The sequence below is a fragment of the Saccopteryx bilineata genome, chromosome X, assembly GCF_036850765.1.
Source record: "Saccopteryx bilineata isolate mSacBil1 chromosome X, mSacBil1_pri_phased_curated, whole genome shotgun sequence".
NCBI classification, from domain to species: domain Eukaryota; kingdom Metazoa; phylum Chordata; class Mammalia; order Chiroptera; family Emballonuridae; genus Saccopteryx; species Saccopteryx bilineata.
Genome location: NC_089502.1, coordinates 87839415 through 87855101, shown reverse-complemented (window position 1 = coordinate 87855101; position 15687 = coordinate 87839415). Strand labels below are relative to the sequence as shown.

Here is a 15687-nt window from a genome sequence, read left to right as displayed (position 1 = left end):
GCATGCTGGGTGGATCCCAGTTGGGAGCATGTGGGAGTCTATCTGACTGCCTCCCCGTTTCTAGCCTCGAAAAAATACAAAAAATAAAAAAAAATAAAACCAAATTTAAACTGTGACAACAAAAAAAAAAGGAGAGGACAGAGATTAACAGTAATAAAGTATGATGGAATGCAGAAGCACTCATAAGATACTGTACTACAATGAACATGGTAGGTATCCTTTTCATTACATAATGGTAACTACCCCTAAAAAACCCACCACAGAAGCACAACTTAAAAAAGGTAGCAACAGAGGAAAGAAGTATGGATTACAACCAAACAAAAACAAATGATAGAAAAACAAAAGAGATCAAACAAGATACAAAACTAACAGAAAGCAATTTATAAAACTACAATAGAGAGCCCAGATGTGTCAATAATTACACTAAATATAAATGGATTAAACTCAATAAAAAGACACAGAGTAGCAGAATGGATTAAAAAAGAAAATCCAACTGTATGTTGCCTACAAGAAAAACATCTAAACAAAAAGGATAAAAACAAATTCAAAGTGAAAAGCTGGAAAACAATACTCCAAGCAAATAACATCCAAAAAAAAGCAGGTGTAGCAATACTCATATCTAATAATGCTGATTAGAAGACAGCAAAAGTAATCAGAGACAAACATAGTCATTTCATAATGATTAAGGGGACACTGAATCAAGAAGACATAATTCTTTTTTTTTTTTTTTTACACGGACAGAGAGAGAGTCAAAGAGAGGGACAGACAGGGACAGACATATAGGAACGGAGAGATGAGAAGCATCAATCATTAGTTTTTTGTTGCGCATTGCAACCCCTTAGTTGTTCATTGATTGCTTTCTCATATGTGCCTTGACTGTGGGCCTTAAGCGAACCGAGTAACCCCTTGCTTGAGCCAGCGACCTTGGGTCCAAGCTGGTGAGCTTTTGCTCAAACCAGATGAGCCCACGCTCAAGCTGGCGACCTCCAGGTCTCGAACTTGGGCCCTCGGCATCTCAGTCCGACACTCTACCCACTGCGCCACCGCCTGGTCAGACATAACAATTCTTAATATATATGCACCAAACCAAGGAACACTAAAATATATACGACAGCTACTTATTGACCTAAACACAAAAACTGACAAAAATACAATCATACTTGGAGACCTCAATACACCGCTGATGGCTCTAGATCAGTCATCCAAACAGAGAATCAACAAAGACATAGTGGCCTTAAACAAAACACTAGAGCACCTGGATATGATAGACATCTACAGGACATTTCATCCCAAAGTGACTGAGTATACATTTTTCTCCAGTGTACATGGATCATTCTCAAGAATTGACCATATGTTGGGCCACAAAAACAACATCAGCAAATTCAGAAAAATTGAAATTGTACCAAGCATATTTTCTGATCATAAAGTCTTGAAACTAGAATTCAACTGCAAAGAAGAAGAAAAAAACACACAAAAATGTGGAAACTAAACAACATACTTTTAAAAAATTAATGGTTCAAAGAATTAAGCGTAGAGATCAAAAGATACATACAGACAAATGAAAATGACAATACAACATATCAGAATCTCTGGGATGCAGCAAAAGCAGTAAAAAGAGGGAAGTTCATATCACTTCAGGCCTATATGAACAAACAAGAGAGAGCCCAAGTAAACCACTTAACTTCACACCTTAAGGAACTAGAAAAAGAAGAACAAAGACAACCTAAAACCAGCCAAAGAAAGGAAATAATAAAAACCAAAGCAGAAATAAATGAAATAGAGAACAGAAAAACTATAGAAAAAATTAATAAAACAAGGAGCTGGTTCCTTGAAAAGATCAATGAAATTGACAAACGTGTGGCAAGACTCACCAAGAAAAAAAGAGAAAGGACTCATATAAACAAAATCCAAAATGAAAGAGGAGAAATCACCACAGACATCATAGATATACAAAGAATTATTGTAGAATACTACGAAAAGTATATGCCACCAAATTCAACAATCTATCAATAGAAGAAACAGATAAATTCCTAGAACCATACAACCTTCCTAGACTGTGTCATGAAAAAGCAGAAAGCCTAAACAGACCAATTAGCAGGGAGGAAATAGAAAAAACTTATTAAAAACCTCCCAAAAAATAAAAGTCCAGGCCCAGATGGTTATACTAGTGAATTCCATCAAACATTCAAAGAAGATTTGGTTCCTATTCTACAGAAAGTCTTCCAAAAAATTGAAGAAGAAGCAATAATTACAAACACATTTTATGAGGCCAACATAACCCTCATACCGAAACCTGGCAAGGATGGCACAAAAAAAAGAAAACTACAGACCAATATTTCTAATGAATACAGATGCTAAAATGCTAAACAAAATTCTAGCAAATTGAATACAACAACATATTAAAAAAACAATACATCATGATCAAGTGGGATTCATCTCAGAATCCCAAGGATGGTTCAACATACGTAAAACAGTTAACGTAATACACCATATCAACAAAAGAAAGAACAAAAACCAGATGATCTTATCAATAGATGCAGAAAAGGCTTTCGATAAAACACAACTTTATGTTTAAGACACTCAACAAAATGGGTATAGAAGGAAAATATCTCCACATGATTAAGGCCATAATAGATAAACCACCAGCTAACATCATATTAAATGGCATAAAACTGAGGACTTTCACCCTTAAATCAGGAACAAAACAAGGTTGTCCATTCTCTCCACTCTAACATGGTGCTAGAAGTTCTAGCCCATGCAAGCAGACAAGATAAAGAAATAAAAGGCATCCATATTGGAAAAGAAAAAGTAAAGGTTTCACTTTTTGAAGATGATATGATCCTACACATCGAAAACCAAAACTACTCCACAAAAAGATTACTAGAAACAATAAACCAATACAGTAATGTCGCAGGATACAAAATTAATATACAAAAGTCCATAGCCTTTCTATATGCCAACAACAAAACATTAGAAAACAAACTCAAAAAAATAATCCCCTTCACAATTGCAACAACAACAAAAAATACCTAGGTATAAACATAACAAAAAATATAAAGGACCTATATAATGAAAACTACAAAGCATTGTTAAGGGAAATCAAAAAAGATATACTGAGATGGAAAAATATTCCTTGTTCTTGGATAGAAAGAATAAATATAATCAAAATGGCCATATTACCCAAAGCAATATACAAATTTATTATTTTTTTTTTCATTTTTCTGAAGCTGGAAACAGGGAGAGACAGTCAGACAGACTCCCGCATGCGCCCGACCGGGATCCACCCAGCACACCCACCAGGGGCGACGCTCTGCCCACCAGGTGGCGATGCTCTGCCCATCCTGGGTGTCGCCATGTTGCGACCAGAGCCACTCTAGCGCCTGAGGCAGAGGCCACAGAGCCATCCCCAGCGCCCGGGCCATCTTTGCTCCAATGGAGCCTTGGCTGCGGGAGGGGAAGAGACAGAGAGGAAAGCGCGGCGGAGGGGTGGAGAAGCAAATGGGCGCTTCTCCTGTGTGCCCTGGCCGGGAATCGAACCCGGGTCCTCCGCACGCTAGGCCGACGCTCTACCGCTGAGCCAACCGGCCAGGGCAATATACAAATTTAATGCAATTCCCATTAAAATTCCAATGACATTTTTTAAAGAAATGGAACAAAAATCATCAGATTTATGTGGAACTATAAAAAAGCCCAAATAACCAAAGCAATCATAAGGAAAAAGAACGAAGCTGGGGGAATTACAATACCTGACTTCAAATTATATTATAGAGCCACGACAATCAAAACATCATGGTATTGGCAGAAAAAAATAGACACTCAGGCCAATGGAACCGAATAGAAAGTCCAGAAATAAAACCACATATATATATGGTCAAATAATTTTCAATAAAGGGGCCAACAACACACAATGGAGAAAAGAAAGCCTCTTCAACAAATGGTGCTGGGAAAACTGGAAAGCCACATTCAAAAGAATGAAACTCGACTAATGTTTGTCCTCTTTTACTAAAATTAATTCAAAGTGGATCAAAGACCTAAATATAAGACCTGAAACAATAAAGTATTATAGAAGAAAACATATCAATAGGTACTAAACTCATGGACCTTGGTTTTAAAGAGCATTTTATGACTTTGACTCCAAGGCAAGAGAAGTGAAGGCAAAGATAAATGAATGGGACTACATCAGACTAAGAAGTTTTTGCACAGCAAGATAAACTGACAACAAAACAAATAGACAGCCAACTAAATGGGAAATGATACTTTCAAACAACAGCTCAGATAAGGGCCTAATATCCAAAATATGCAAAGAACTCATAAAACTCAATAAACAAACAAACAATCTAATAAAAAAATGGGAAGAGAACATGAACAGACACTTCTCCCAGGAAGAAATACAAATGGCCACAGATATATGGAAAGATGCTCATCTTCATTAGCTATAGAGAAATGCAAATCAAAACTACAATGAGATACCACCTCACACCTGTTAGATTAGCCATTATTAACAAGACAGGTAATAGGAAGTGTTGGAGAGGCTATGGAGAAAAAGGAACCCTCATTCACTGTTGGTCGGAATGCAATGTACTACAACCATTATGTAAGAAAGTATGGTGATTCCTCAAAAAAGTGAAAATAGAACTACTATATGACCCAGCAATCCCTCTTACTGGGTATATACCCCCCAAACTCAGAGACATTGACATATAAAGACACATATAGCCCCATGTTCACTGCAGCATTGTTCACAGTAGCCAAGACATGGAAACAACCATAAAGCCCTTCAATAGATGAGTGGATAAAAAAGATGTGGCACATATACACTATGGAATACTACTCAGCCATAAGACATGATGACATGGGATTATTTACAACAAAATGGTTGGATCTTGATAACATTATACGGAGTGAAATAAGTAAATCAGAAAAAAACTAAGAACTGCATGATTCCATACATAGGTGTGACATAAAAAAGAGACTAAAAGATATGGACAAGAGTGTGGTGGTTACGGGCGAGGGGGAGAAGGAGGGAGAGGGGAAGGGGGAGGGGCACAAAGAAAATCAGACAGAAGGTGATGAAGGACAATCTGACTTTGGGTGATGGGTATGCAACATAATTGAATGACAAGATAATCTGGACATGTTTTCTTTGAACATATGTACCCTGATTTATTGATGTCACCCCATTAAAATTAATAAAAAATTATATAAAAAACACATGTCCACACAAAATCTTGTACATGACTGTTCATATCAGCATTATTCATAATAACCAAAAGGGATAACTAAAAAAAAATTCATCTGCTGATGACTGAAAAAACTGTAGTCTCTCCATATGAAACAAAATTATTCCACCATAAATAGGAAGTTCTTACACGTTTTGGTATGGAAGAACCTTGAACACATGCTGAGTGAAATCAGCCAATCACAAAACAAGTATTTTATTATTTCATTTATATAAATGTCCAGAAAAGTTGAATCCATAGAGATGAAAAATATATTAGTATTTTTCAGGGGACAGGGGGTTGGGAAGTGATTGCTAATGGGTATAGGGCTTCTTTTGAGGGTGCTGACAAATTTATGAAAGATGGTGATGGTTACATAATATATTAAAAAACACTAAACTGTACAATTTTACAGGGTGAAATGTATGGTATGTAAATTATATCTCAAGAGATCTGTATTTTTTTAAGTACATTTTAGCAAAAATAAAAGAGGGTAAGTACATAAGGGTATAAATTCTACTCTATATATTCTATATATGAACTTCATACTTCTATTACTGTTTTTCTTAATGAATTTAGAAAATTTGATTTAACAGGGTGACATTAACCAATAAGAGAACACAGGTTTCAGGTAAACGTTTCCATGGCATTTAAACTGTTGACTATGTTGTATCTCTATCACCTAAAGTCAAATCCTTTTTTGTCACCATATATTTGTCCCTCTTTACTCTGTTCCTGCATACCCTCCCCCACCTCTCCCTTCCCCTGGTAACCTCTTCACTTTTATCTATGTCCATGAGTCTCAGTTTTATATTCTACCTATGTGTGAAATTATACGTTTCTTAAATTATTTCTCATTTACTTATTTCACTCAGTATAATGTTCTCATGGTCCATCAATGTTGTCAAAATGGCACTATGTCATCATTTATTATGGCTGAATACTATTCCATTGTATATATGTACCACATCTTCTTTATGCATCCTCTATCGAGGGACACTTTGGTTGTTTCCATATTTGGTCCACTGTGAATAATGCTGTGATGAATGTGGGGATGCATGTGTCTTTACATAACAATGTTTTCAAATTTTGGGGGTAGATATCCAGTAGAGATTACTGGGTCATATGGTAGTTCTACTCTTAGTTTTTAGAGAAACCACCATACTTTCTTCATAACAGTTGTACTAATTTGCATTTCCACCAGCAGTAAATGAGGGTTCCTTTTTCTCAGTAGCTTTTCCAACAATTATTACCTGTCTTGTTGATAATAGCCAGTGTAACAGATGTGAGGTGGTATCTCATTTTAGTTTTGATTTCCATTTCTTTAATAGCTAGTGGAGATAAGCATCTTTTCATACATCTGTTGGCCATTTGTATAGCATTTTTGGGAGAAATGTCTGTTCAGGTCCTCTCCCCATTTATTAATTGGATTGTTTGCTTGTTTGTTGCTGAGTTTTGTGAGTTCTAATATTTTGGATATTAACCCCTAATCTGAGCTATTGTTTGCAAATATCATCTCCCATTTAGTTGGCTGCCTCTTTGCTTTGTTGTCAGGTTTTTTTGTGTGCAGAAGCTTTTTTAGTTTGACATAGTCCCATTCCTTTATTTTTGTCTTTACTTCCCTTGCCTTTGTGGTCAAATTCATAAATTGTTCTCTATGGACAAGGTCCATGAGTTTAGTACCTATGTTTTCTTCTATGTAATTTATTGTTTCAGATCTTATAATTAAGTCTGTGGTCCAATTTGAATTAGTTTTTGTGCAACGAGACAAACTGTAGTCATGTTTTATTCTTTTGCATGTGGCTTTCCAATTTTCCCAGTATCATTTATTGAAAAGACTTTCTTTTCTCCATTGTGTGTTTTTGGCTCCTTTGTCAAAGATGATTTGTCCATATATATGTGGTTTTATTTCTGAGCTCTTGATTCTGTTCCATTGGTCTGTATGTCTCTTTTTCTGCCAACACCATGCTGTTTTGATTATCATAGCTTTATAACATAATTTGAAATCAGGTAGTATGATACTTCCGGGTTCATTCTTTCTTTGGCTACTTGGGGATTTTTATGTTCCATACAAACCTGGTAATTTTTTGTTCTACTTCTTTAAAAAATGACATTGGCATTCTAATGGGGATTGCATTAAATTTGCATATTGCTTTAGGTAATATGACCATTTTAACTATGTTGATTCTTCCAATCCATGGACATGGACTATTTTTCCATTTCACTGTGTCTTTTTAAATTTCTTTCAAAAGTACTTTGTAGTTTTCAGTATATTGGTACTTCACATCCTTTGTTAAGTTTATTTCTAGGTATTTTTTTGTTGTTGTTCTTGCAATTCTTAAAGGCATTGGTTCTTTTAGTTCATTTTCTGAAGTTTCATTGTTGGCATATAGGAAAGCAACAGACTTTTGTATTTTAATTTTGTATCCTGTGACTACTGAATTGGTTTGTTTCTAAGAGTTATTTATGGAGCCTTTGGGGTTTTCTATATACAAGATCATGTCATCTGCAAAAAGTGACACCTTTACTTCTTCTTTCCTGATATGCATGCCTTTTCTTTCTCTCGCCTGACTGCTGTGGCTCAAACTTCCAGAACTATATTGAATAGGAGTGGAGAGGGTGGGCATGCTTCTCTTGTTCCTGATTTTAGAGAAAAAGCCTTCATTTTTTTAAGATTTAGTATGATATTAGCTGATTGTTTGTCATATATGGCCTCTATTATGTTGAGGTACTTTCCTTTTATTCCAATTTTTTAAGTCATTTAAACATAAAGGGATGTATCCTATTGAATGTATTTTCTGCATCTATTGATAGGATCATGACTCTTCTTTGTTTTGTTGATGTATTGTATTACGTTAATCAATTTCAGTATATTGAACCATCCTTGTACTATGGAATGAATCCCACTTAATCGTGATGTATTATTTTTTAAATGTCTCATATTCAATTTGCTAGTATTTTGTTTAGGATTTTGGCATCGAAATTAATTAGATACTGGTTTGCAGTTTTTATATTTTGTGTTGTCCTTGCCAGGTTTTGGTATCTGGGTTATGTTGGCCTCATAAAATGTGTCAGGGAGTAATGTTTCTTCTTTTATTTTTTGGAAGACTTTGAGAATAATAAGTACCAAATCTTCACTGAATGTTTGATAGAATTCACTAGTGTTGCCATCTGGTTCTGGACTTTTATTTTCAGGGAAGTTTTTGCTTTTATTTCTTCTTTGACCCAGTCATTTTTTAGAATTATTTTGTTTAAAGTCTACCTTTTTCTGGGTTTCTTTACTTCTTTTTCTCAGATGAATTGTAAGTTCAAGCCTTATGGTCAGAAAATATGCTTGGTACAATTTCAATCTTCCTGAATTTTTTATGTTAATTTTGTGGCCCAACATATGGTCTAACTTTGAGTATGTTTCATGCACATTGGAGAAGAATGTATAACCTCATGTTTTGGGTTATAATGATGTTGGGATGAAATGTCCTATAAATGTGTTTTATGTCTATTTAGTCTAGTGTGTCATTTAAGGCTGTTTTTTTAATTGATTTTCTGTTTGAATGGTCTATTTAAAGCCATCATTGTTGTGCTGAAATCTTGAGGTATGATTGTGTTTTTGTCTATTCTATCTTTAGATCATTTAGTAGATGTCTTATATATTTTGCTGCTCCCTGTTTCAGTACATATATATTAAACAGTACTATGTCTTCTTGATAATGTCTCCTTTATCATTATGATTATGTCCTTCTTTGTCTCTAGTTACCTTTGTTGTCTTGAAGTCAGCACTCAGATATAAGTATGGCTACACCTGATTTCTTTGGATATTATTTGCTACAAGAATCGTTTTCCAACCTTTCACTTTGAGTCTACTTTTGTACTTGCAGCTTAGACGTGTCTCTTGAAGGCAGCACAGGGTTGGGTTTTGCCTTTTGATCCAATCTGCTACTCTATGCCTCTTAATTGGTGAGTTCATTCCATTTACATATAGGGTAATTACTGACACTTGAGGATTTTCTATAGACATTTCATGTTTTATTTTCTGGTAGCTCTGTGTCTCGTCTGGTTCTTCTCTTTTGTGTTTCTGTTGGTTGTTTTTATTTGCTGGTATTCCATATTTCTTTCCCCAGTTTCTTCTTTTTTTAAGCTGCGTATTTCAATTATTGCTTTTTCATGATGGGTTACCATTAGGTTTTTAAGAGAAAAATGTTCATATGTACAAGAGTCCTTTGTCCTATGAGTGCTTCTGCAATCCATCTCCTTTGCTACTGCAGATCTTTATCCTCTCCCCTTTTATGTTATGGTTGTCACAGATTACCCTTATCTTTCTGTGACCTTGTTGGAGTTTTACTTGTAGTTCTGATTTGTTTTGTTCTTTGTGTCTGGTCATATAACCTCCTTGAGTATTTCCTGAAGTGTGGGTTTTCTGGTGATAAATTCTCTCAGCTTCTGTATGTCTGCAAAAGTTTTCATTTTTCCTTCAGATCTAAAGTATAACTTTGATGGATATAGTATTCTTGTCTGGTAATTCCTCTCTTCCTGTACTTTGAATGTTTCGGTCTACTAACTTCTGGCTTGCAGATTATTTGGATTATCTGCTGAAAAGTCTGATAAAAACCTAATGGGCTTTCCTTTACATGTTATATTCTTCTTTTCCATAGCTGCCTTGAGGATTTTTTCCTTGTCATTGATTTTTGACAATTTTATTATGCTGTGTCTTGGAGTAGGTCTCTTTGGGTTGAGATAACTCAGTGTTCTGTTTGCTTCTTGGGAAATCCTCATCAATTATTTGTTTGAATAGGCTCCCCATTCTCTTCACCCTCTCTTCTTCTTCTGATATACCCATTATTCTTATATTTATCTTTCTGATGGAGTCAGACAATTCTTGTAGAGCTCTCTCAGTTGTTTTTAAATTCTGAGTCTCTGTCATTTCTCTCTATAGCATCTCTAGTTGCCTGTCTTCAATGTCACTGATTCTTTCTCTATCTGGCTTGTTCTATTAGCTAAACTTGTTACTCAGTTTTCACTTCATGTATTGAGTTCTTCATCCCTGGTTTTAGAGTTTCAATCTTCTTGGTGAGCTCATGAAGTTGCCTATAAGTGGTTACTCACGTCGAGTATTTTCTGAACTTCAATTTTGAATTCTCTCTCATTTAACTCCAAATTTTCCATGTGATTGAGATTTTTTTCTGGAGATTTTTCATTTTCTTTTTTAACTACCTCTTTGTCTTGTGTAACCATGGTATTAGATTTCCTCTTCCTTGATGGCATTTGAGAGTGGTACAGTTAAGAACTATAAATTTAAAATATAAACTAAAAAATGCAAATTAAAAATTTAAAAATACAAAAAAATATAAAAAATTTAAAATAAGTAAAAAAGAATAACCACAGAAGACAATGATCAAAAACAAAAGAAATCACAAACAAAACACCTCCAAAATATAAGAATACAAAAGTTAAAGAAAATAAAATTTGAAGAGAAAAAATAAGAAAAAAAGGGGGAAAAATAAAAAATTTAAAAAGAGAAATAAATTTTTGGTTTTGAGAGTTTACGGTTTTCTTCCAGTAGCTGTTGCTGTACTCCAAGTTTTAGCTCTGAAGTTCATAGGCTATCCTCCACAGAGATGTTGCTATCACAGTGATGTAGATGGGACTGTAGTTGATTTGGTGGGTGGAGCATGTTGTGGGCTTTACAGCTTCACCTTTATGACTTTGACTTTCCGGCTTTATGGTTATAGCAGTGGCAATCTCATGCCTCCAGGAGCTTCTCGCCACTTCTCAACAAACCAGGGCACTAGATGTGGAGCACCTCTGTTCTTCAGGGAAGAGAGTGGTTCTGGAGAGCTAGCTGTGGGGTTTGTCTCTGCCACTCTCCCTACTGCAAGGTGAGGGAGGCAGGATCTCGGAGGCTAGGGAGCTGCACTTTAGTTTTCTCTGTCTCTGCTGAGTGCAGGCTGCAGGCAGACCACGGGAAAATAGGCTGTGTCCCCACGCTCTGCCAGCACTTTGGTCCTATATCTCTGAAGGGTGCTCTGTCCTTTCTTACCACTCCTCTTGACAGAAGCAGACCCAAGTCACTCTGGGTTTCCCTCTCTACACCCCTGAGAAAAAAACCCAGACAGGGCAAGCTTCCCTCCTCCCCATAGTCAGGTAGAGAAAAAAAACCCAATCACTCTGGTTTGTCTCCTCTCTAGAGCCAACTGTAAATGTGTTTTATCTTTTGCCCCCCTTTACAACCCATCCCACCTTTAGTCCATTTGGTGTGTGGATCTTTCAGATGCACCTGGGAGCCCAGCTGAGGTTCCTTCACTATGTTATACTTGCTCAATGTGTTGAAATTTTAAGGGGAGAAAACAAGGTTATCTCTCATGCTGCCATTACTCTGACATTATTCCCCAGTGTCTGTTGCTATTTTTTTTAATGGCTTGAGATATAATTTCTATACTATAAAATTCACTCTCTATTTACTTTTTTCTTTTTATCAAACAGCTCCATCACACTGGGCCCACAGGAATGTGAGTTTTATCCTGATCACAGTGGGAAGCTTTGGGGACATTTTAAGTAGGGAAGAAGTATATGGTGGGACTAAAGTTTGGGAATGCTGCCCTGGTTGCTATGGTTAGAGTGGACTACTGGAGATCAGAAATGGAGGGAGCGAAGTTCATTCCTGGGCCTTAGTCCAAATGTGAGATGGTGGAACTTGAACTAGGCTTGTAGCTGTAAAGCAGTGAGAAGTTGCCAGATTAAGAATGTACTTGGGGACAGGGCCAGCAGTACTTGTCAATGGATTGGATGTGGCAGAGGTGGTGAGAGTGTGAGAGGAATTGAAGATGGACTCAGTTTTTGGCCTTAGCACCTCAATAGGAAGAGGTTCCATTTACTGAGATGCAAAAGATCTGGGAAGGAGCTGAATGGTACTTGGAGCACTAAGACAGATGAAGTCACCTAGAGAGAGAACACAGGGTATGGGGTGAGACAAGGACCAAGGACTGGGGCCAGGTTACTCCAATGGAATAGAAGATGGGTTAAAAAAGGAGAGACTTAGCAAAGGTAGTCACTGACCTGAGGAAAGGCCAGATGGGAATAGCATGGAACAATGGAGCCCTAAACATTGAGGAGGCTGCTAAGAAATAGAGAGGCGGGTGCTGATGACCTACTGTTTCCTCCTAAATTCTATAATGTTCTAATACATTTCGCTAGACATGGCAATCCTCTTCTATTATCCAGAAGATATTCTGTAAGCTCTTTCCCCAACACTTCCTCACTTTTAATCATTTCTTTCTTTTATCCTGAAGTAAGGAAGAAAGAAAGAAGAGACTCAATATAACTCTGAGAGGCTTGGTGGCTGCTACATCTGCACTAGGGCTGGTGAACCCAGGTAGGTATCTAGTGCAACCCTTCCATTTACAGACAGCAACAGAGCTACACCCAAGTCCCTTCCACTTAGTCCTCCCCTTTCTACAGTGGCACTTAATGTGAAAGGCACCTGAGCAACTAGGAAAGTAATTGACAGGACATAACACACTTACCTCTTTGAACTGCTGCTGTTCACAGTTGCACAAGAAAGTCCCAAAGAGACAGCTATAAAGGTGATCCAAGATTGTAATCAAGAATAGTTCATTAAATTCAAATGCTGAAGGAAACTTAAATGGAGAGAGAAATAAGGTTAAAGTACAATTCTAAAACAGTGTTTTATAAAAGACAGCTAAACTTCAACTTGGAATACAGTCAAAGATTAAAAGGAAGACAGAGCTGGCTGGCCTGTGGTGCTACTGTGGATACAGCATCCACCTGGAACACTAAGGTTGCTGGTTCAAAACCCTGGGCTTGTCCAGTCAAGTCACATACAAAAAGCAACCAGTCAATGAATAACTCAAGTGAAGCAACTATACTTCTTGCTCCCTGTCCCTCCCTCTCCTCTCTCTATAAAATCAATTAATAAAATACTTTTAAAAATAAAATGGAAGACAGAGCCCATATAACTAACTATAGTTTTCAGTCTAAGCTTATAGATTGGCTGAACAGGAAGCAACAAAAATTGTACTCTTCAAACCCTAAAAAAGCTTATGGAGCTTCCAATTCTCACCATGATTGTAGAACAAAGCCCACATTCACTCTTGTTCCAGAAACAACTACAAAGCTGGATAAAAATATATGAAACAGCTGTTTTCAGAAATTGACAACAGGTGGCATGGGACTGAGGTTCCCTAGAGAAAGGAAACTAGGAGGCTATCCCAACTATTGTCCCAGCTTTCTGCCTAGAGGCATATTCTGAGCCATGGAGAAGGGAGGGTGGATCACAGGCACAGCATACACCAGAAGTGACTCAAGGGAGATTAGAAAGTCTACATCTATTAAAGAAACACCTCATAATTTAAAACTGTCCCACAGAGACAACTCCCTGAACATGTACCCCCAAATCCTTACCAAAATATAAGCAAATTAAACCTGGCAATATATAAAAAGGGTACCAATACATGACCAAGTGGTGCAGATCTCAGAAAGAAAGGCTGCCTTAACATTTGAAAATCACTAATGTTACAAAAAACTAATTAGTGACATTTACCACATTTAAGGTGAGTTTTCTTCCATAAGGAAGAAAATCACATAATCATCTCAACTGTTGTTTTAACTAATTCTTAATGAAGTTTTAGAGAATTCCAACAAAGACTTTTCCATTGCCAGGAGGTTCTAACCAGTAACTGGTATTTAGTAGCCATGAGGAGACAATCTATAAATGATAATGATCCTAGCAGCAGGCATGTGCCAGAATTCTAATTTTAAAACAGTAAAATATTCATCATTTACTGAAACAAAGCCCTAACATGTCTTTATTTGTCAGTTTAAAGACCTATTCCCCAATCAGAGTGATGTTTGCACATTATCATGACTAATCCTGTCATCTCTAGAGTGACAGCCAGGGTCACTGATAGACAAGTTTATTTTTTAGCTTAGATTTTATTATTTTAGTAAACCGAGATAAGCTTCTCAATGAGAAACAACAGCTGCTATTCACATTTATAAGGCATTGTGGCATTAATTTCAACTCAGAAAACATTTCATTAGAGTAAGTAGCAATAGGTAAACAGAAATTACTCTGATTCAGTTTGTTTTGGCCTTTTATCCTAGAAACCATACCATTTACTTAAAAAGTATTGTCTCCAACACTCCATAGAGATCCATAATCATATTCTGCACCTCTTGAGTGACAAAAATATCAACAACTTATTAAACCTACTCAAAAGGGCAGAATCTAAAGCAGGGGTCCCCAAACTATGGCCCGCAGGCCACATGCGGCCCCCTGAGGCCATTTATCTGGCCCCTGCCGCACTTCAGAAGGGGCACCTCTTTCATTGGTGGTCAGTGAGAGGAGCCTAGTTCCTATTGAAATACTGGTCAGTTTGTTGATTTAAATTTACTTGGTCTTTATTTTAAATATTGTATTTGTTCCTGTTTTTTTGTTTTTGTTTTTTTTTTTACTTTAAAATAAGATATGTGCGGTGTGCATAAGGATTTATTCATAGTTTTTTTTTATAGTCCGGCCCTCCAACGGTCTGAGGGACAGTGAACTGGCTCCCTGTGTAAAAAGTTTGGGGACCCCTGATCTAAAGCATGCTGTTGTGTAATATCTTTGAGACTCTTCTCTAGAGTCACTACAAGAGTCCCTCTATTACTTTTTCCCTTTGTTCCTTCTATATTAATTTGTGCAGAGACCAGTTCATTTTATTCTGAGATTCCTGACAACTGTGCACTTATTTATAGCTTACTTGATTTCACAGTAGACCACACCTAAAAATAAGCTAATCTTCTTAAATTAATACATCTTTTCTATCAGGCTAAATCTCCTTCACTTGTGACTTAATTGATAACTAAAGGCTGATCATTCATGTTTCTGCATCTAATGCATTAAAAATATCATTTAAAAATAACTATACACATTGCATGGACAAAGTCTTAGAGCTGTGAACGCCATATGAAATCTTCTAATCCAAACCCCTTATTTTCTTACTTAAAAAGAAATAAACAGTACAAAAATGATACAAATTAGACATGAAAACAGGCACTAATCAACATGACAAGTGGTAGTCAGACTGAAGATGTTAAAAACACACACTTACCTAGACATTTGGGAGGAATAAGCTACTTCGCATCCACAAAATGATGCTTACCCTTTCGGAGCCTCAGAGTTATTTTTTGTGTTCAACTTTTCTATGCATTTTTTCTAAGATGCTTCTTTCCTTCCAAGGAAGAATTTCATACTCCTTGTCTTACCTTGAATGTAACCATCACTCTTTTTTTTTTTTTTTTTTTTTTTTTTTTTTTTTTTTTTTACTGGCTCGGCATCGATATGCACAACAAGAAGTACAGGGCACACAAAATAGTGAGAGTTCTGGCCAGCCTTCTGAGTATGTATTTGCTACTACTTGTCACTCACACCCGGGTGCCTACCTCTGAGACCACTCCTCTTACCTCAACATCG

The 15687-nt window shown here is 36.6% G+C and overlaps 1 protein-coding gene across 6 annotated transcripts in view; it reads right to left on the bottom strand.

The window, feature by feature from the left end:
• MTMR1 (myotubularin related protein 1) overlaps positions 1 to 15687 on the bottom strand; it is a 99854-nt gene that overhangs the window by 12189 nt on the left and 71978 nt on the right. For all 6 annotated transcript variants that reach the window (XM_066248918.1, XM_066248923.1, XM_066248919.1 and 3 more), the window contains one exon: positions 12737 to 12850. In XM_066248918.1, coding sequence (XP_066105015.1) covers positions 12737 to 12850 — 114 coding nt within the window. The remainder of the gene's footprint in view (positions 1 to 12736; positions 12851 to 15687) is intronic.